General features: G+C 54.0%; 1 protein-coding gene across 1 annotated transcript; it reads right to left on the minus strand.

Annotated features, from left to right (window-relative positions):
• Positions 1 to 412: 412 nt before the first annotated feature.
• On the minus strand, positions 413 to 18,076 carry RGSL1 (regulator of G protein signaling like 1). The gene is made up of 20 exons (XM_066193060.1): positions 18,064 to 18,076; positions 17,334 to 17,416; positions 16,992 to 17,066; positions 16,119 to 16,248; positions 15,175 to 15,279; positions 14,754 to 14,915; positions 13,644 to 14,593; positions 12,383 to 12,445; positions 10,469 to 10,700; positions 9,777 to 9,863; positions 9,339 to 9,411; positions 8,269 to 8,515; positions 7,765 to 7,894; positions 6,850 to 7,015; positions 6,044 to 6,182; positions 5,344 to 5,468; positions 4,837 to 5,177; positions 2,110 to 2,205; positions 1,935 to 1,989; positions 413 to 434 (listed from the first exon to the last, which is right to left on the minus strand). Exons 1-20 carry the CDS (start codon positions 18,074 to 18,076, stop codon positions 413 to 415), a joined length of 3,294 nt encoding a protein of 1,097 aa, XP_066049157.1.
• Positions 18,077 to 19,622: the final 1,546 nt, after the last annotated feature.

Genomic DNA, 19,622 nt, shown 5'->3' on the forward strand with positions numbered 1-19,622 from the left:
CCTAAAGCCTAGTTTAAAGTTCAGTGGCATCACTTTTTACAAAGTTAACTAAGTTTTGGACACAATGAAAACATAATGTAACCTCGCTAGCATTCCTAGATAGAATAGACAGAGGATGTAGGTAGAATTTGTGTAAGAAATCAGGACCACTTTCACTCATCAAACTTCGATTTGCCCACCTGGGAGGTGCTGCCTGCCTTTGCCTCAGGCAGCTTTGCAGCCCAAAGGTGTGACTTGGCCCCACAGGCTTCACTGCCCTGCCGTCCTGCCTGCATTTGCTGTGCCTCTGCCTTTTTCCTCTGCTGGGGCCCCCCAAGACAGCTGGCTCAGCCCTGTGTGATGGGATCAGGTGCTCCCTGTCCTGGCTCTTGCATGCTGAGGACGTGCTTGTGTGCACAGGGATGCTCCCAGCTCACCGCGCCTCATCTGCTGCCCTGAAAAACAAACCCACCAAGCAGCCCACAGGAGCAGTGGAGTGAAGGCTGCTCTTAGCTGTGGTTTTGCTGTGCTGAGCTTCAGGCACACCTGGGAGGCTTTAGAGGGCCTGGGCTCAGCTGGGCTCAGGAGTGTTGGTGAAAAGCTCACAAAAACGCAGCAAGATTTTGGGGCTGAAAGCTTTCGGGGCAACATCAACTTCCAGCACAAGAGCAGTTCTGAGAGTTGGTCGCATTTCATGTTGTAGGGATGGCTTCAGCTTCCCAAGCCCTGCAGTTAAATAAATGTTCTTGGGTTTCTGTATTTTTGCTCCTCCAGAGGCAAGGTGTTGATAATCACAACCGATAAATAGGAAACATGTCATCTGCCTTAACATGTACCTGGTGTTATTCCCAGGATGCATTCTTCTAGGATTAAAAAGTGGTTAAAATCAGCTCAAAATAAGAAAGCTGAGAGCTTGCCTCTGACAAACTGATCAAGGTTGTGGTGTTTTCTTCACAAGGTCCAAAGAACATTTGTGATTTTTGCAGCTTCCTGGTGACTCAGCAAAGTCACTTCGACTCAGTTTCACCTCGGGAAAATTAAGGCTCTTGCTATGATTTGGTTAGTGCTAAACACACGCTGGCTTAAAAAAACCAACAAAACCTCACCAAAAAATAAAGCATGCTGAAGCCCCGGTCAGGCATGAGCTGATTTCTGTTGGAAAATCAGAAAGGCTTTCGCAAAACAGGCACCATCTCAGCAGCCAGCTGAGTAAGTGAACCAAATGGGCAGCCTTGCTACCTACCCACAGGAAGTATTTAATTTGTGTGGAAAGGTGAGGAGCTGAGGTACATTTTACACCATTTACGGGTCCACGTGAGGAAGATTTGTGTGGTGTTTCAGCTGGCAACACGTGTCACAGCCCGACCCTGCCACGGCTGCAGAGCTGGGAGCTGCTGTGCTGTCACCACGTAAGCTGGAGGATGCTGTGAGCTGCTTTATTTTTAGGTCTCATTGCTGAGTGCAAACGATTCCCTGTGTCCAGGCTGCTCAACTTCCTTGGATTACACCTGTGTGGGTGCTGCTGCGGGAGAGCTGCTGGGGGGAGGGCTGAGCATCCCTTCGTTCCTGCATGGAAGGGAGAGATGCTGCATCAGCTGCTGCTGCTGCTGCTGAAGGCAGGGTGAGGGTGATCAGGGACCAGCACAGGGCTTTGTGCTCCCAGGGAGGAGCTCTGGGCATGGAGAGGGATCAGGGATGCTCCCAGGGAGGAGTTCTGGGCATGGAAAGGGTGAGCAGGGGTAAGCACAGGGCTTTGTGCTCCCAGGGAGGAGCTCTTGGCATGGAGAGGGATCAGGGATGCTCTCAGGGAGACATGCAGCAGCTGCGAATTTTCTGTGACTGTTACTGGAGATAGTGGGGCTGACCAGCATCCTGCACCAACCCTAGATGTTTAAGAGGGGCAAAGCCCATGCTGGTGGGGTCTGGAGGGGGTGAACACCTCTGGGAACACCTACCTGTCCTGCAGGGCAGACTCACTGAGTGAGGGCCTCTTCTCATTGGGATCTGGATCTAAGGGAAACAACAGCACAACCTTCCCACCATGGGCTGCTGCAGGGAGCCCCCAAGCCCAGCTCCCAGCCCCAGAGCCCTCAGCAGCAGGAGGGCCCCTTTCAGTCCAAAAAGGCTCACCTTTTTGCTCCTCTGAGGGCTCACTTTTCCTCTGGGGCCGTGGCAGCAGGAGCTCCAGGCCTTCAGACAGCTTGAAGAGAAGGACAGGCTTTCTACCTGGTGAGGGAAAAGACAATTGATGCCTTAAGTTATAGCTTTCATATTCCTGTGCTTCTGTACTGCATTGGTATACAACTCTGAACTTCATATAAAGTGTTACCAAGTTCTCCTCACAGCTCAAGTCAGACAAATCAATCCTTTTCCAGCTTGAGGACCACCATTGCAGCTTCAGGCCCAAAAAATATAAACAATGGTGAATTGAGGAGAGCAAACTGGGAGGATGGGACTTCATAACCTGAAGCTGTAATTGGACAAATAACCCCAATATGGAAATGGACCAAAACTTATGAAAGTGTGAAACCTCATGATGACCATCTTGGGTGTAGCCTTGGCCAAGCTCTTGTACTGCCCAAGGTGCACCTCTGAAGGCCTTTTAATAAACACCTACTTTATTCCTTTAACTCTGCCTAGCCTCTGTTCCAGGCAGCCTCTTTAGGCATCCCATGGAGGGCTCTGATGGCAAATGGGGGAGGACAGCAGCAGTGTCCCCCTCAAATCTCTTGGGGCTTGCCCAAGAGCACAAGGATGGCTGAGCAAGGACTTGAGACTTCCTTGAGGACAAACAGGTCCCACCCTGGCTCTGCAGCAAGGCTGGTGGCAGAAATGGGAGATGGGGAGGTGTGCCAAGCTGTGTCCTTGTCCTGGGAGCGGCTCTGTGCTGGTGGCTGTGCCCTGGGGTCGGGCAGTGCAGCCACAGTGACGCCTGGTGATGACAGATGGGTCCCTGCCTGCCACCACCCAGCCCTGCACATCCCTCAAAACAAGGGGAGAGCACAGCGTGGGGGAGAGGAGGTTTTCTCTGCAACTACAGGTCTTTCCCCCAGCAATTTCCGTGCTTTTTAAAAGGCAACAAAACCAATTATTTTTTTCCCCCCCTCAGCTCAAGAGCAAGTTTTTACCTAAAGGTTAGAACAGCAAGACCCTTAGAGAAAGGTCACTGGTGAAAGCATAAGGTGCAGAAAAGTGTCTCTGGAGCTGGTGTGGACATCAGCACAGTCAGGAACAGCAGCTATTTTGGGCCACATATCTTGTCCCCCACATGCCAGGCAAGCTGAGGGATATTTTTTTCTGCCTGGCTCCTGTTACTCATCCCTGTGAGACACAGCAAGGAGCGGTGGCTTGGGGGCTGTTGTCCCAGGGACAGTCCCTGTGGGATTAATGTCCGTGCTGGAGAGTTCACAGCCTTTTCCACGTGAGAGCAGCTTGCAGTGCTGCACTCTCTGTGGCTGTAGTTAAACACAGGCTGTGCTCCTTGGGTCCGTCCTAACCTTTGCAGCAGTTTGCACTGATTTAAACACGGAATAATTCGTGTTGGAAGGGACCTTTCAAGGCCATCTAGTGCAGCCCCCAACACCTTCCACTAGACCAGGTTGCTCAGAGCCTCATCCAACCTGATCCTGAACATTTCCAGGGATGGAGACCACAGCTTCTCTGAGCAACCTGTACCGGTGTTTTACCACCCTCTAGTGTAAAAAACGACTTCCTATCTCTAATCTGAATTGGTTTAAATGACACTCAAGGCCCTGGCAAAAACTGTCCTTGTCCCAATAACACAGCCAGTAGCTCCAGTGTAACACAAGGTTTCTGGCATACCACTAGCTTGCAATACACGTGTGATATATTAGTTTTTTTCTGGTGGTTTGGTGTTTTTTTGTGACTTTTGCATTAAAACAACTACGTTTGAGAGGGTCCTGGAAGAGCAGTGAGGGTCTGTAACCAAGTGGAGATCCAAGCTGGAGATTGGATGTTGTCCCTGGGAATAACCAAGGTGTGAGGTGGTTTTGAGCTACGGACATGGCTTGGCATTCCTGAAGCACAGGGCTCTGTCACCTCAGCCCTGCTGTGGAGCAGGAGCTCAAGCACCTGCCTGGAGGCATCCAAATCCTCGAACTCTGCTGCTTTTTAGCCAGAACTTGACAGTGATAAATGACAGGGAGCAGAACAGCAGCTTGCTGACGCCCACTCATCCGTCAAAGCAAGATTAGTATGTGCCTATTTTGGTTTCCCCTTTAATCAAAAATCAATTAGACAATTTCCAAATGAATATTCAGCCAAGGAGCAGGCTGTCAGGCAGACTGACAACGCTCAGCATCACTTTGTGTTTTCCAATTTAGAGTTATTCAGTGCATCGAAACTAAACAAGGGGATGAGGAAGAGAAAATATCTCTTTCCCTGGAGATGTCACCTCAAATCCTGATGGAGCTTGTCCTCCATTCCAGATATTCAAAGCACCCTCCATGGAGTGCCACTGTGCCTGGTGTTTGGCTGCACAGTTGTTCTCCTTTTCTGCTCCCATTTGGCTTGCAAGCCAAAGGATTGGGGGGTTTTTATTTCTGTTTCAGGGGGTGTGCCCGAGTATTTTTAACTCGGTTATTGAAATAAATAGGAATTATGCAACAGCTCTTTGCTTGGGAAGTCTCTGTGCTCACTTCCCTATTCACCAAAGAAAATTTCTAAAATCCCGCTGGACAGTTTTGACTGATTTTGACAGGAAAAAAACCCTGTTCCATTCCCTTTTCCCAGCAGGCCTGCACCACATACACCCTCAAAGCTGTGTGAAGGAGGGGGTCTTTTCGGGGGAACTTAAAAGATGTCAGCTCTGGGTGTTTCTGCCCTGAAAGAACAAACCTGGAGCATAACGTGAAGCAGAGGGAACGGCCACCAGCTTCTTGGGAGCAGGGACCTTGGGCACTTTGGAGGGGGTTTTTGCAGGTGAAGAGGCTGGAACCCTGCCCTCCTTGTGGCCCTTGGAGGTCCTGCCCCCTTTGGGCTCCTGAGAGCTCCTCTTCTCCTTCTGGACCCCGGAGCTTCTGTCCCTCTTGGGCTCCTGAGAGCTTCTCTTCTCCTCCTGGGCCCTGGAGCTCCTGTCCCCCTTGGTGGGCTGAAAGCTCCTGTCCTCCTCACTGATCTCAGAGCTCCAGACCTCCTGGTAGACCCGAAAGCTCCTCATCACCTTCCAGAAGCAGAACCTGCGTGAGAAACACCGGAGACATCGAAGCTCCAAGGAGACAATTCCAGCTGAGCTCCTGGGGACTGTCTCATCTGCACTTTCAGCATGGCAGAGGAACAAGTGGCTGGAGATAAAGGCATCCCCAGAGCCTCCTCCACCTTGGGAGAGAGGGGATGGATAGGTACCTTCTCCAGAAGTACATCAGGATGGGGAAGAGGGTGACCTTGGCGTTGTGGTAGATGGCCCGGGTCAGTGGCCCCTTGGAAGCTGAATGCCGGATTAAATCCCTCTCCTTGTCAGAGATATTGACCTGGGCACAGAAGAGACCAAAGCACTTTGCAGCACTCCTGATTGGGGCCGGGTTTCCCTCCTTGACCCCACCTCAGCAGTCTCTAAGAAGAGACCCAAATTCCATCCTGGCTGCTTGCCCCAGGCACACGGCCAGGATCCCACCTGGATTTCTGTGGGAAGCATTGTGCCCTCCAAAGGGGAGATGGGGTGGGTGCAGTGGGGAGGGGATGAGGGTGACCCTGGCCTCTGAAGAGTGGAAGGACTGGATTGGTGGTGTGCAGCACCATCCTGGCACTTCAGCCCTGGCATTTCTCCAGCAGGAAATGCTGCAGAATCATCCTCATCTCTCCCATCCTTATCCACATGCTTGTTCTCAATTCATCAGGGTCTGGTTGAGGGTTGCTTCCCACTCCTCCCAGCCCATGTGGAAGCCCCAAGCTCCAGAGCATGCCCCAAAGCCCCCCTCTGCCCCAGCAGATCCAGACCCCTGCCTGTTCCTCTTTCCCCACCACTGTTCCCAGCTGTGCCGCAAAGGCCTTGAGCAATGAGCAGGCAGCAGCCTGCAGCCTTCCTGGGCGGGTCCCAGGGTCTCACCCGCAGCTTGGGGGGGATGTCAGAGTTCAGGAAAAGTCTGCTGATGATGTCGAGTTTCTTTTTGAGGAAGGCATTGTCCCTTTCTGACCGCATGCTGTGGTGTGCCCCAGCTCCCACGGGGTCAGCCAGCCTGGAAAACCTGCAAAGGCACGTGGGGTCTTGCTCTGAGACAAGGCTGGTGGCTGCTGGGCTAAACAGTCGTCTTCTTGCTTAGTTTGGTATTTTTTGGCCAGGAAAAGCAATCCTCAAGGTGTGGAGCAGTGACATGGGAGGCATGAAAAGCCACCTCCCTCTTCTGCCACCCTCGTGGTCGCAGGATTCACCTGGGGCAGGCGATGTTCCCCTTTTTTGGGAAAAGAGGAGGACTGAAAGCTGGGGATTTGCCTGTTGGGGGGGTGTTGGCTGCAGGGCTGTTGCCCATTGGCCATGGATTGGTCTTACAGGTTTGTTGGGAATGTGGACAAAGTGGAGGGAGAAATGCCACCGCAACTGGGACATCCAGAATGGTGTGGGCAAAATGTTGGAATGCTGGGGACTACCAAACCAAAGGGATTTCAAACAGGATCCCCGAGCCAGGGGATGACTGCAGGCTGAAATGGAGACCTTGGGAGGTCTCCATCAGAGATGGGGTCAGGCCAGAGCCAAGGGAGGCTGGTGCCAAGTTGGATGGAGCTCCCAGCAACCCGATCCGGTGAGACATGTCCCTGCCCACGCCAGGGAGTTGGAACGAGATGACCTTTAAGGTCCTTCCCAACCCAAACCCTTCTGGGGTTCTGTAGGGGTACCCTGGTGGAAGAAGAACTCACTTGTCCATCTCCAGGTAGAAGTGGAGGTCGTCGACGAGGAAGTTGATGATGATGAGCTGTTTGTCCAAAATGCGGCGCTTTATCAGCGTCACCTTCTGCGGCGGGGCCTTGCCCTTGCCGGGGCTCTTCGGGGGGCTCCTCCTCTCCTTCTCCTTGATGGGCAAGTCTGAGACAGGGGAGGAGATGCTGTGTCCTGCTGCCCAGCACTGGGTTTGCTCCTTCACCTCAGCTGTGCTTCCCACACCTGCATGCAATGTGCTGAGGGCCTTTCTACCTCTGTGGAGTTCACCTTCCCTCTGGCTTGGTGCTCTCCTCCATCCCTCCTCCTCTTTGCACCCATGGAGGGTTTCTGTTCACTGTTTCCACAGGGAGTGGCCTGTTCCTAAAGCCTGCTGGTCTGTCTAGCTGTTTCCCTGGCTCTGACAGAGCCCCAGAGCAGATAATGAGTGAGGAAGAAAGGGAAGAAAATCTCTTGTTTCCCCCATATACTAAATTCTCTCGATCTAAATAGGGTTTCTGTGTGTTTAGTAGATTACTTTTCTAACTGCTTTTCTGGCCTCCTCTCAAACCTGTGTGTAAACTTTCTGTTTAGGTCAGCTCCCTGTTGCCCAGAAAACAATTTCCTTTTGTTTATTTTTCTGGCCTGTCTCACCTTAGCTCCATTTACAGTTTTCCTGTTTTGATTTGTTGGGTTTGGTTTTGGTTTGGCTTATTTGTTTGTTTTTTTTTTCTTTTTCCGAGGCAGGGATGCAAACTTGCATATACAACATTGTTTGAGAGAGATGCATCAGCATAACGGAGCATTAAGTCATGGTGGTGGGAGGTGAGGGACAGGTTTTCTCCATTTCCTTCTCTAGTAAAGCCCAGGGGTGTCCTGGGGAGGGAGGAGAAGGGATGATAGGACACTGGACATACTTTCCTTCTCGTTTCTTCTCTCCTGACGGAGAAACTCCTCAAACTCTGTGCGGCGTTTGTGGTTTTCCATCTCCCTCCGGAACTTGCAGAAGCTCCTGACGAGCTCCCGGATGGCATCCCAGGCCCACCCCTGTGGAGACACAGCACAGGTGGCATCAGCCAGGGAGCTGCAGCCTTGAGGCTGAGCCCTCCTGTTTGGATGCACCACAGTGAGCTGGAGCAGCCTTGGCAGTGGGATTTGTGGCCCAGCCATCACCTTTGCTTCTCAGCATTCCTCAGTTTCCCTGATGGCCACAGGGGAGGGTGTGACTCGCTCGGCTAGTCCTGACCAGATGTGGAGAAGTCTGCGTGGAGCAGGACTCCAGAGCCTGTAGGAGGGAGCTTTTCCCTGCTGCCTTTCTGCAGTGCTCCAAGTCTGACCCCCCCGCCCCATTTATATGACACCCCTTGTCTCACAGCATCTCCTCTCTCTCATGCCTGCCAGCACACAGGGTCTTTCCTCACCATCCTCTGTGTCTCTGTCCCTTCCTGCACATACTGAGGACACCTAAACCTGGGCTTTCTGCACCCGGGCAACAAATCCTTCTCCTCCTGTTGCTGTTCCTTCTGTTTCTGCTTCTGCTTCCGTGACTTCTTCTGCTCCTGTGTCGTATTCTTCTTCTTCTTCTGATGGTATTCTTCCTCATCTTCCTTATCTTCCTCATCTTCCTCATCCTCCTCATCCTCCTCATCCGCCTCATCCTCCCCAAACCTGCCAGATGGGAGAGCAGAGAGAGCATCAAGGGCAGTCAGAGGCATGAGGAGGGCACTGGTTTGATGGAAGGGGGACTAAGGTGGGTAGAAGCTGATAGGGGATAGCCCCGGTGTTGGGGTCCCACTGGATTTCTGTTCCTGGAGGAGGTTGGTCCAACCTGGGCTTTCTTGCACGTGGTCACCTTGGGAGTGTCTGTCCTGCTTATCTGCAGTGTTTCCTCCTTCCGCCCAGCAGCCTGCACACCCAGAAGCTTTGGGGTGAGGGTCTGGATGGAATATCAGTGTAGTGGCTGAGGGGTCATAGAAAAATGCATTTATAGCAGTTGCTGTCTGGCCCCTTGGGGTGGGATGGCTGTTGGGCAGAGTGCATTTGCAGAGCTGGGCTTAAAAAATCAGCTCAGCCCAGGTGCTCACCATCATTTTTCCATTTGCTTTATATCCCAGTGTGAAGCTGCAAGGACTCACGGCTGGAGTATTCCCAGGAGGTGAGACACAAGTCCAGAGATTCAAGTATGGCTACAGTGTGATTTTAAGTGATTTTTCTGGGAATCTGAGCGCTGCCCAGGTGGCATTCCAGGGGTTGACTGAGGATGAAGTGCACGAGACGTGCACAAGGTGCAAAGAGTAAATCTGAACTGGGGGTGGGGAGTGTTAGTTTTTCTTCTTTCCCTGGTAATCCTGCAATTTAGACCCACAGGCCACCTGTACCTACGTGTGAGAGGGCCAAATGGCCATACAGGGAGCAGTGGCCCTACAGGGGAGCACCGAGAAAAACCTGAAAGAGTGGAAAGTGCAGAGGTCTGTGCTGCCAGCTGCCAGACCTGCATTTTCTAGACGCCTTCTTCCTTGCAGCAGCAGCAGCGTTCTCTCTAGCAATCCTCTCGGATGCAACAGCTGTGGGGACAGAAACAGGGCTGGCTTCTTCCTCAGATGACAGCCAGAGCCTGTCACAGCTGGACCCTGGAGCCTCCCCGTGGTGTCTGTGTGGTGACTCCGGCTCAGGAGACACTGTGGGAGCTCCTCACCTCTCATGGCTTGGCCTCCTCAGAGAAATCCCCCACTCCCACCCTCCCTGGCTGGGTTAATGCCCCAGAGCACAGCCTGTTGTGGGTGGATAGGCTTTTCCTTCTGGAAAAGTTCCAGCAGATGATGTGATGCTTGCAGGGAAGCCTCCCGCTGGCCCAGTCCCTGAGGCACCCCCAAGGGTGGTGGAAGTTTGGGAGCCCCCCTGGCCTCTTGCCTGCCCAGCCTGGACTCACCGTGTGCTGCACTCATGAGCTGCAGGAGCTCCTCTTCCTTGCTTGGGCTACTCACAGCCACCTCATCTGACATCATCCTCTGGAATTCTGCATCAGAGAGAGGAGAGGGCACAGATCCCACGTCCATTACCTCTGGTTATGTCAGCCCTTCAGCCCTGGCTCTGAGGGCTGGGTTTTGTCACCTTCCCTGTCCCCTTGTGCGTCCTGTTCCATGATCTAGCCGTGACACTGCATTTCTTGGGTAAAACTGAGGGCCCACAAGCTACAGGGATGCTACAGGTGACTGCTGTCACCCTCAGTGCCGAGAAAATCGGTGTCATTCCCAAATGATTGCATGACAGAACAAAGCTGAGGGTTTACACCAGTAGCACCAGCATCCTCTGGAGAAGGCCAAAATGTGGAACTGGGGTGGCAGGAGCCACTGCTGGCTTTGGGCTTCATTCCCTTTGCTGCAGCCTTCATCTGATCTGGTGATCCAGGCCAGTGCAGGGATGTGGCATTTGGTGCTCCTGGCACTGGCAGAAGGGAATTTGGCCCTCAGGTCACTGCCAAGGCTCCCAGACCCGCTGTACCAACCCACTCCACCATGTCCATCACCTGCTTAGTGCCACTGGTCACCACCAGAGCATAAAACACGCTTCACTGGCTTCAGCCAACGTGAGCCACACCAGGAACAGAGAGCCTGCTCTTACCAGCGCTGCCCAGGAGCACTTCCATCTCCGCCTGGATGGAGCCCCCTTGCTGGAGGTCCCGAGCAGCAAGCAATTCCCAGTGCCTGGAGGAGTCCCCCTCCAAGCTCCTGGTGCCGTGCAAGGCCTGGCTCAGCTTCAGGGACTGGTTTATCCTCTGGGACAGGTGGGAATGTTCCCCTCTGCCAGCAGCGGGGCCTGGCACCTCGGGCACGGGGACATCCATGCCTGGAGCCTGTGGGGAGAGGAGGGCAGGGTGGTGGCACAGAGCACCTCCAGTGCTCTGCCCACGTGTTTTACTGTGCCTCAGACTACAAACCCACCCGGTTTAGATCCCTGCTTGAGCTTTAAGCAGCCTGGAGGGAATCTCCGTGAGCACAAAGCTCAGCTCAGTTGGCTGGGATGTACCAGGCTCAGGCAGCCAGAGGTAGGCCAGGCACGGCCTTGCAGCTTTCCTGAAGAGTTCAGCATCCCCCCAGGAGGGCTGGAAACAACCCTGACGGAGTCCCCACCAGCCTCATGTGCTGTTTTGTTGGCTGCTGTCAGCTGGGGCCCTGGGAGTGCCTCCCTCATTCCCCTCAAAATCCTCCTGCAGGTTTTGCCTCTCCCCACAGATGAACAGTTTGCACAGCTCGCCAAGCAGCAGGGGTCGAGTGGCTGGTTTCTGGCTGAGAGCTGAGAGCAGGCACCAAAAATAAGGCTGCTAAGCCCCCAGCAGTTCCCCTGACACCAGAGCAGGAGAGCCAGGAGGAGTTTGGCTCAGGGGACGGTGCCCACAGAGAGCACGGCCCCGACGCCTGCTGAAGTGCTAATTGCACTCCCAGACCAGTTCTGACCTCAGAGGGGAGATTTCCCTGACAAGAGATGCTTAAAAACCTGGGCAGCTAATTAACTTCCAACCAAGAGCAGATAAAGAGCCAGGGTCGGGGAGCTGCCAGCTGACTTTTCCAAAATGCTCAGCTCTCACTGACTGAGGCTCTGGGAGCCAGGCCTTTGAGGCTACCAAGCCCTGACAGCCTCTCCTTAACATTCCCAGGATCAGCTGCTGATTTTACATCTCGTTTTGGGAAAACAGTTGGTTTGAAGAACACCATCTGCCACGAGAAAAATTGCCTGCATGGGTTGTGCAGGTACCAGTGCAGGTGGGATGCTCAGGGGGTTCTGTCTGCAAGGAGGTTTCTGGGTGTAATGCTGGAATTTGGGGTCGGTATTATGGGATTCCTGATGCCAGGAGGAGTAATAGTCTGCGGAGAGTGCTTGTGACTCTGATTTCTTGTTTTTTGGTGGAAAAAAAAAAAGTGGAAAACTTGAGGGTGGTTGAGTCATAGGCTAAAAGGCTGCATGGCCTTTCCCCCCCTGTGCTGGCCAGGCACTGCTGCAGGGCAGAGTCATCCCGTGTCGTGCACGAGTCACGTTAATAGCAGCAATAATTACACACTAATAGCGTGGGCAAGGGAAAAAGCCAGGGAGAGATCAATTCCCACAAGTGCTGGGCTCACCCCTGCCTACCCTAAAAGCCTGCAATTGTGTTTCTCCCTGCTTTTAGGCAGGGTCACAGCTTGTCTCGGGGGAGCTCTTGCAGGGTGTGCCAGCAGTGCTGCCAACTTAGTGGGATGCTGTGCTGGAATGGCTAAGGGACATTGCTCCAGGCAGCTGGAGCAGGATCTGCTGTGTCACCCTGTGGCAGCATTGGCTGGGGATACGGTGGGATGCCAGATAATGCTGGGCTTCTTTTCCCTCCCTCCCTCCCTCCCTCCCTCCCTCCCTCCCTCCCTCCCTCCCTCCCTCCCTCCCTCCCTCCCTCCCTCCCTCCCTCCCTCCCTCCCTCCCTCCCTCCCTCCCTCCCTCTCTTCAGCTTTTCACATCCCCATTGGAGCCTGCACACCCCCTGAGGATGCCCCTGTGCATCCCCCCTACCATAAACTGGAGGAACATCCTGTCATCAGCAGCCAGAAATTCCTCGTAGAGGCCGCAGAGCACCTGAGGAGGAGCAAAGGGGGATTGTTCTCAGGCAGGGTCACAGTGCTGGTGCCATGGGTGGCTCACACATGCCTACACATCCAGCTTGGTACATTGGGCTGCCCACAAGGGCTGGGGTTCAACATTGGTTTTACTGGGGTTGTGCTGGAGGCAGTGATGCAAAAGGATGGCCACTGGCCTGTCACCCTGTCTTGGGTTGCAATATGTAACCAAAAGTGTGTGTTCTGTTTGCCATCTGTTGAAACTGCTTGGGGAGGTGTTTTCTTTATCTCTTGTATAACCCATTCCTCATAGCTCCAGGGGGTGGGTGCCTTCTGTTAATGGGCAGCTGTTAACCCAGGTGGGGCAGTGTTCTTTATCTCTTCCACAACTCATCCTCCCTCCAGGGGATATCTGCTGTTCATGGGCCATCGAGGCTCACTGCATGGCTGATACAATCACATCATCCCACTGGGAGATGCTCCACCCAGGGGGAGGAGCCAAGCATCCCTACCTGGATAAAACCTGAGACTCAGAACTGCAGGGCAGCCTGTTTTCCACTGGATTGCCAGAGGAAGACTGGACCCATCTCACCACCACTGGATCCTTTCTACAGGATCATCTCTACTCCCACAGAACCACATCTGTCACTCCAGGAGGACTTGATTGGACTGCTTTCAATACCCTGACCAACAGGGTGTTGGTTGTATTCTGACTCTGTCAGTGTTTCTAGGATTTTTGTTTGTTTGTTTGTCTGCTTGTTTGTGGGTTTTTTGTACTATTATATTTGTATTTTTAAATTCCTAGCAAAGAACTGTTATTCCTATTCCCATATCTTTGCCTGAAAGCCCCTTAATTGCAAAATTATAATAATTTGGAGGGAGAGGGTTTACATTCTCCGTTCCAAGGTAAACTCCAGCTTTCCTTGGCAGACACCTGTCTTTCCAAGCCCTTGGAATGTACATCTAGCCAGGGTCACCAGAGATATTCAATAACTTGTCACCCCTGCCCAGCACACCAGTGAGGATGCTCCTCTCCACTGGCCTGGGGCATCTCAGTCAGTGCAAGGTGACTGCAAGTTTTTCCCTTCCAAATCTCTTTTCCTCTTAGTTTTCCAAATGCTTCACTTCCTTAACTTTCCCACAGCCCTCCCATCACAACAGAGATGCCAATGCCAGCTGTTCCTCCCAGCCTGACCGCCTCCAGCACCCCTGTGTACCTTGCAAATCTCCTTCTGGGCTCTGAATATCCAGGGGGAGAATTCTCCACCTATCAGATGGTTCCGCAAACTCACGAGAGTCCTGGTCTCCAGGGGAAGCTTCTCAACGCTGTCCTCCTCCAGGTAGGTCTTGCAGATCTTCTCCCCAATCAGATGGCGCAGGAAGAAGCTGTTCTCTCTGTTGGGGTCCAGCACCACGGGCAGGAACTCCTCCAGGTCGTGCCACAGGTCCAGGAGATGAGTCTCCATGGGCTGGTTCTGGCTCTGCAGGAAGTCCCTGAAGGGTCGTCCCGCACAGGCCTCGGCACTCAGGGCCCAGGGGAGGAAATCCAAGGTCTCGACTGGCTTTTTCAGGGATGGCAGCTGGGCAAAGGATGCAGAGGGAGGCAGGCCAGGGAGGATTTTCTCCTTACAGAGGTTTTCTAGATCCTGCTCTGCACCGGACTGAGGTCTTCCAGGAAACGTTACTCCTCCTCTGCCTCCAAAGGCAGGATGTTCTGACTGCTGGGGAATCGAACCCAAAGCATCCATATCCAGATACAAATCCTCCATGCTCCCAGCTGACCCTGGCTGCTGCTCTGGTTTCACCCGAAAAGTGGCCATTTTCAATTCTTGGCTGTTTCTCCCCTCCTTGACCAGAGCCCAGATCTCTGCTTTGGCCTTCTGGCTGCAGTAGGGCCCTGACAGGCCCCGGCTCCTTTTGATGTGCATGGTGGGGAGGGGCTCTGAAAGCCCTGGGGACTCCTGCCAGCAGGCCTGTGATAAACGTTCCTGGTATTCCTGGAGCAAAAGCTGGCACGATTCCTCTTCCTCCATTCGCATCTTGCAGTGCACAAAGAATTTAGGGAGCCAGTATATCTGAACCATTAAAAGGGCCCGGTCCTGCATCCTGCTTAGGATCTCCCTCCTGGTGCCGATGGACTGGATGTGCCTGGCTTTGGGCAGAGATCCTGAGATGGATGCAAGGAATTATAACAGAGAGATGGCTCCATGCAGGCTGGATTCCCCAGCCAAATCAAGCAGGTGATGGCAACCCATCCCCCTGAGAACATCCAGGAAAGATCCCTCTCTGGAATGGTGGTGCCCATCCCCTGCTCCTGTGGTTCTTACCAAGGAACGTGGTGCAGAGGGTGACAACGCTGGAGCCTTCACGCAGGTGAGTGGCTCTCAGCCTGAGGACCAGGGACAAGAACAGGTCCCTCTGACTCCCATCTGACTCGTCCAGACCCAGCAGCCTTTCAGTGATGAGCCAGAAGTCGATCAGTTCTTCCCCTATGGATCAGACAAGGGATGGGAGTTGGGAGGAGCCCCAGAAAGCCCTGAGGATGGATGAAGCAGAAAGGAAAGATCACCTGGATGAACAGAGGGAACAGAGCAGAGAAAAGCCACGGTTGTGCATCTCTCTCCCACCTCTGCCGCTGGCTCACCTTCCAAAGCTTTCTCTGGCATCTTACCCATGCCCCCAGCTCTGTGCCAGTGTCCTGCCAGGCACTACTGGCTTGGAAGGGGCTGTGGAGCATCCCGTGCCCACCTGCTGTTCCTTGGATGAAGGTGAGGAAGTGCTGCATGCCTTTGCTCCCACTGATGCACCTCTCCAGCAGCCACTGGTCAGCATCCTGCCAGTTCAGGAACTCTGCTGTGGGACAGAACACACAGATGGCATCAGGGGTTGCCTGCCAGGCCCCAAGGAAACTCTCCAGCTCCCACCCTGAAAGAGGCTGCTGGAGGGAGACCAGCAAATCACCCTGAACTGGGAGTTTCAGGCAGGCTGTGGGATGCACATGAGGATAACTCGCTCCTGTCAGGGACAGCCTGTCCCGCTGTTGTGCCTCTCTTCCTTGCAAATGTTTATCTTTTCATGCCCGAGTTTGGGGCTCGCCCTCAACTTCCTCCAGCTTTGAGTTTCAGCTCAACTGGAGAAGCAGCAGCAATATACTCAGGAAAAGCCTCGCTGAATTGCTTGTTTTTCTGAAATGAGGATCTGCATTCCTGCTGCCACAGCTTTCTTTCCAGTGGCAGCTGACACGCAGGCTGAGGAAATACCTGGCTGGACTGAGAAGGCTCATTTTAGGGGCAAAGTGAGCACAAACCAGACTTGTTGCCAGTAAGAGAGACCACAGCCTGTTTTCCCAGGGCATCGCTGCACAGCATCAAACCCGAAACATCAGCACCTCATTTTCCCGTGCCCCAGGATGCTCTCCAGCCCCGCTCCACCCCCAGACCCCTCGGCAATCCCTGCCAGGCAGGTGCTTAGCGAGCCTGTATTAACAGGATGGTGGAGTACATCCCCGCACATCCCATCGGGACCTGCTGCATCCCTAAAAATGGGATGTGCAACGCCTTCTTAACCCTGAGCAGAGGCACGACCCACTGGGCAGGCACCAGGCAGTGACAGCCCCGGGGAGAGAGGAAGCCCAGGCGCAGAGAGAGAGGAGAAGCAGCCGATCCGATTTCCTCCGTGCCGCGATGACTCACCTGCTTCCCCCGAGCGAATGAAACCCAGCAGCTTCTGGCAGAGGACGAGGTGGAGGCACAGGCTGGATTTGCAGAAGTGAGGCAGCCGGTGCTTTTCCAGCCAAGCCAGTAAAGCCGCGGGGCTGGGATCCTGCGTTGCCCAAGGAGAGGATTTAGCTGCGAGCAAGGAGCCCGCTCCTGCCCGGCGATCAGGGTGAGTAACAGGTCCCTGCTACGGGGGAAGGAGGTGGGGAAGGCGCCCTGTTGCTTTATGGCGATGAAAGCCACGCCGGTGCTGAGGCACAAGGGGGATACTCGAGTTACAGCCCCAAAATCTCTGCCTGCGAACGGGCGAGCCCCGGCGCTGCACGGCTGTGCCTGCAGGGCTTCCTCCCCCTGCCTCTCCTTGCCAGCCTTGCCAGAGCCCAGGCATGGCAGCTCCCCGGGAGCTTCCAGAGCAGCAGGTTCCTTTTTTTCCTTTGGGATCTGAGCGCTGCAAGCGGCGCTGGCGGATATGGGGACGGGAACGCGGCTGGGGAGAGAGGGCTGAGCCAGCCCGGTGATCGGCAGGGCTTCGCTCCTGTTGAAATCTGGAGGAATCCGGGACAAGGGGCTGATGTTTGTGTCCCTCTCTGCCGCCACACATGCTCTCCTTCGCTCCAGCTCTCGGTGTTTATAGATAGACCCCATAAAACTGCAGCAGGACTTTAAATGGCTTGTGCTCCGCCCGGGGCTTAAAAGCGAAATGACGCCCGGGTTTGAAATGATCGCCCAGCTGCACGAACAGGAGAGCCAGAGAGAGGGGCCTTGGCACTGAGGAACCGGCTCCTTCCCTAGCCCGCCCTGTGCCCTTCCTCCCACTGCTCCCTTCTAACACAAGGGGCATGTTCTCACCAGGTGGCTCGGCAGCTCTGGCCACAGGTACCATCGGCCCGTGCCACTGATGTAAAGGGGTGTCTGGCCAAAAACCTGGATCAAAACGGAAAGGGAGAGTTGAAAGAGATGGAGATGGCAGAGGAGCCCAGAGCTCAGCTGTTCTAGCTAGTTCCCACTGCACAGAAGGGCATCGAATTCCCATTTAGACCTCTGTCTCCAGGTTGAGATCCTCAGGTTTCCCTCATTTTCCCGCCTGAATGTGGCATGCTCCCAGTTTTCCTGCGGCCTCTAATGCCACAGAAAGTTCACCTGAGGAGAGCTCTGGAAGGCCCCAGGTTTTATGGTGCAGAGTGGACTTACAGGAAGGTTCAGAAAGGTGTTGAAAAAGTCAACAAAAACATCATCTTGCAGCAGCAGCCTCATGTCCGTGGAAGCTATGGATGCTACAGGGGGAGAAGAGAAAGTTACCTGGGCTCTGTGTTGCCAGCTGTGACATCAGTGTGAGCCAAAGGAGGAGTTTTGGGGGGGAAACAGCTTTAGGGGATGTGTGGTACAAGCCCGTCCTGCGTGCACATGGGAGGATTTGGGGCTGGGACAGCCTGTGAAATGTGTTTTGGGATGGGTGGCACAGGCTGTTTGGAAAGCACCGGGAGCTGGGAAGTTTGAATGGCAGCCTCCTGAACAGCAAAGGTATGTCGTTCACAGAGGCTGGGCACAAATGTGGTGGCATCCACAGGGCAGGAGAAGGGAGGTGCTGTGGCTGCAGGGCACAAGCTGCGCTCCTCTGCCTTCCCCAGACACTGGGCATAACACAGCTTATCCACCCAAGACTCAGTGTCAGTGTCAGGACCCAACACCTCCCACCACCCTGTGAAGTTTTATTCATGTCTGAAAGATCTGGATGCAAGAAGGTGGGCTGGCATCAGCCTGCTGGGGGGTGGATGTCCTTGGAATTGTCCTCTTCCTGAAGGCACAGCTGTGTTACAGGGAGGACCCATATTTCAAAGCTTAGCACTGCTTTTTCCCTCACTTTTTCCACCTTTTGGGGTGTGTTTAGAGGGGCTGAAGCCACCAGCATGGGGTAACTCACCAGCTGTCATCATGATGGTGCAGAGTTCTGGTGCTGCGTTCCGAAGTGCCACCCTGATTGTGACACAATTGTTTTGGTGACTCCTAGGGGGCTCCCAGGGGGCTCTTGGGGACCACAGGGCTCTCAGCAGCTCCCTCCTGGTTGTCGTCTAGCCTGCAGAGGAGAATTCTGAGAGAGGATCTAATCAGTGTCTGTGCCTGGAGGGGGAATGTCCAGAGGATGGAAGTCAGGTTCTTCCCAGTGGTGCCGAGCAAAGCGATGAGCGGGAATTGAAGCAGAGGAATTCCCACCTGAACACGAGGAAAATCTTCTTTACTGTGACGGTGACAGAGCACTGGAACAGACTGCCCTGAGAGGTTGTGGAGTGTCCCTTACTTCAAGAATCATCTGGGCACAACCTTCAGTAGTGAGCTCAGGGGACCCTACTTGAGCTGAGATGTTGGACCAGATGGTCCCTTCTGACCTGACCCACCCTGTGATTCTGAGAAATGTCACTTTTTAAATCACCAGCCCTGCAGACACACTCAGGCAGTCCTGAAATGAAACCCTTCCCCTCTCCCTGCTGGGGCAAACTTCTTGCCTTCAAATCAGGTTCCTGGTGGCACCTCAGTGCTGGCTGTGGCCACTGTCAGTCCATCTGCTCACCTTGGGATGGGAATTTCGCAGGAGACCCCACTGTGTCTGCCCCAAACAAACCAAGCTCAAGTTTCTTATCAGCTGTCTTTCTTCATCAGATCTGGGGCTGAGACCCAACCTTGGAGACCCTCCAGCTGGAAGAGGAGAAGGAGACGGAGAAGAAGAAGGAGGAACCCGTCCTGGAGCAGGAGTGACCTGTTTCCCTGGCAGGAGGAGGAACCTGCTCCCCAGGTGGGTATTTGATCCTGCTCTTTGTAATGCCGTGGTGCCAGACCTGGGGGCAGAGGCGCTCTGCACGGGCAGCAGAGGGGCAGGACAGTGTCCCACAGTGTCCCCAGCAGCAGGGTCACCTCACGAGGTGGCGCTGTCAAATCAGGAATGCGAAGCTGTTCGCAGCACCAGCAGGGCTCTGCATCCCGGCAAGCGGCTTGTGACAGCGCCAGCGAGTACAGGGACAGCTCCGAAATGATTGTGGGGCTGGTGCTGGGAACCCCAAGGGACAGCGCTGGGCTGCCGGCACCGGCACAGCCTCTCGGGGATGCTGCCCGTGGTGCCAGGTGGAGCTGTGGGAAGGAGTTATGGAAGTCCCTGGGAAGGAGTAGTTCCAATCCTGGATCCAGACAGACAAGGAGAACTCACAGAATCACAGAACCATTGGTTGGAAGATACCTTTAAAATCACGTCCAATCCAGCTCTAACACCTCAACTAAACCATGGCACTAAGTGCCACATCCAGTCTTTTTTTTAGCATATCCAGGGAGAGTGATGCCACCACTTCCCTGGGCAGACAATTCCAGTACTTTATCACCCCTTCCATAAAATAACGCTTTCTTAATATCCAACCTGTTTTTCCCCTGGTGCAGCTTAAGATAAAGATTTATGCTGCTGAGCCCAAGAGATGGGGCGGGGGGGGGGGGCAGTTA

Source organism: Chamaea fasciata, unplaced genomic scaffold, assembly GCF_029207755.1.
Source record: "Chamaea fasciata isolate MVZ Bird 193981 ecotype frontalis unplaced genomic scaffold, bChaFas1.0.hap1 SCAF_10, whole genome shotgun sequence".
NCBI lineage: Eukaryota > Metazoa > Chordata > Aves > Passeriformes > Sylviidae > Chamaea > Chamaea fasciata.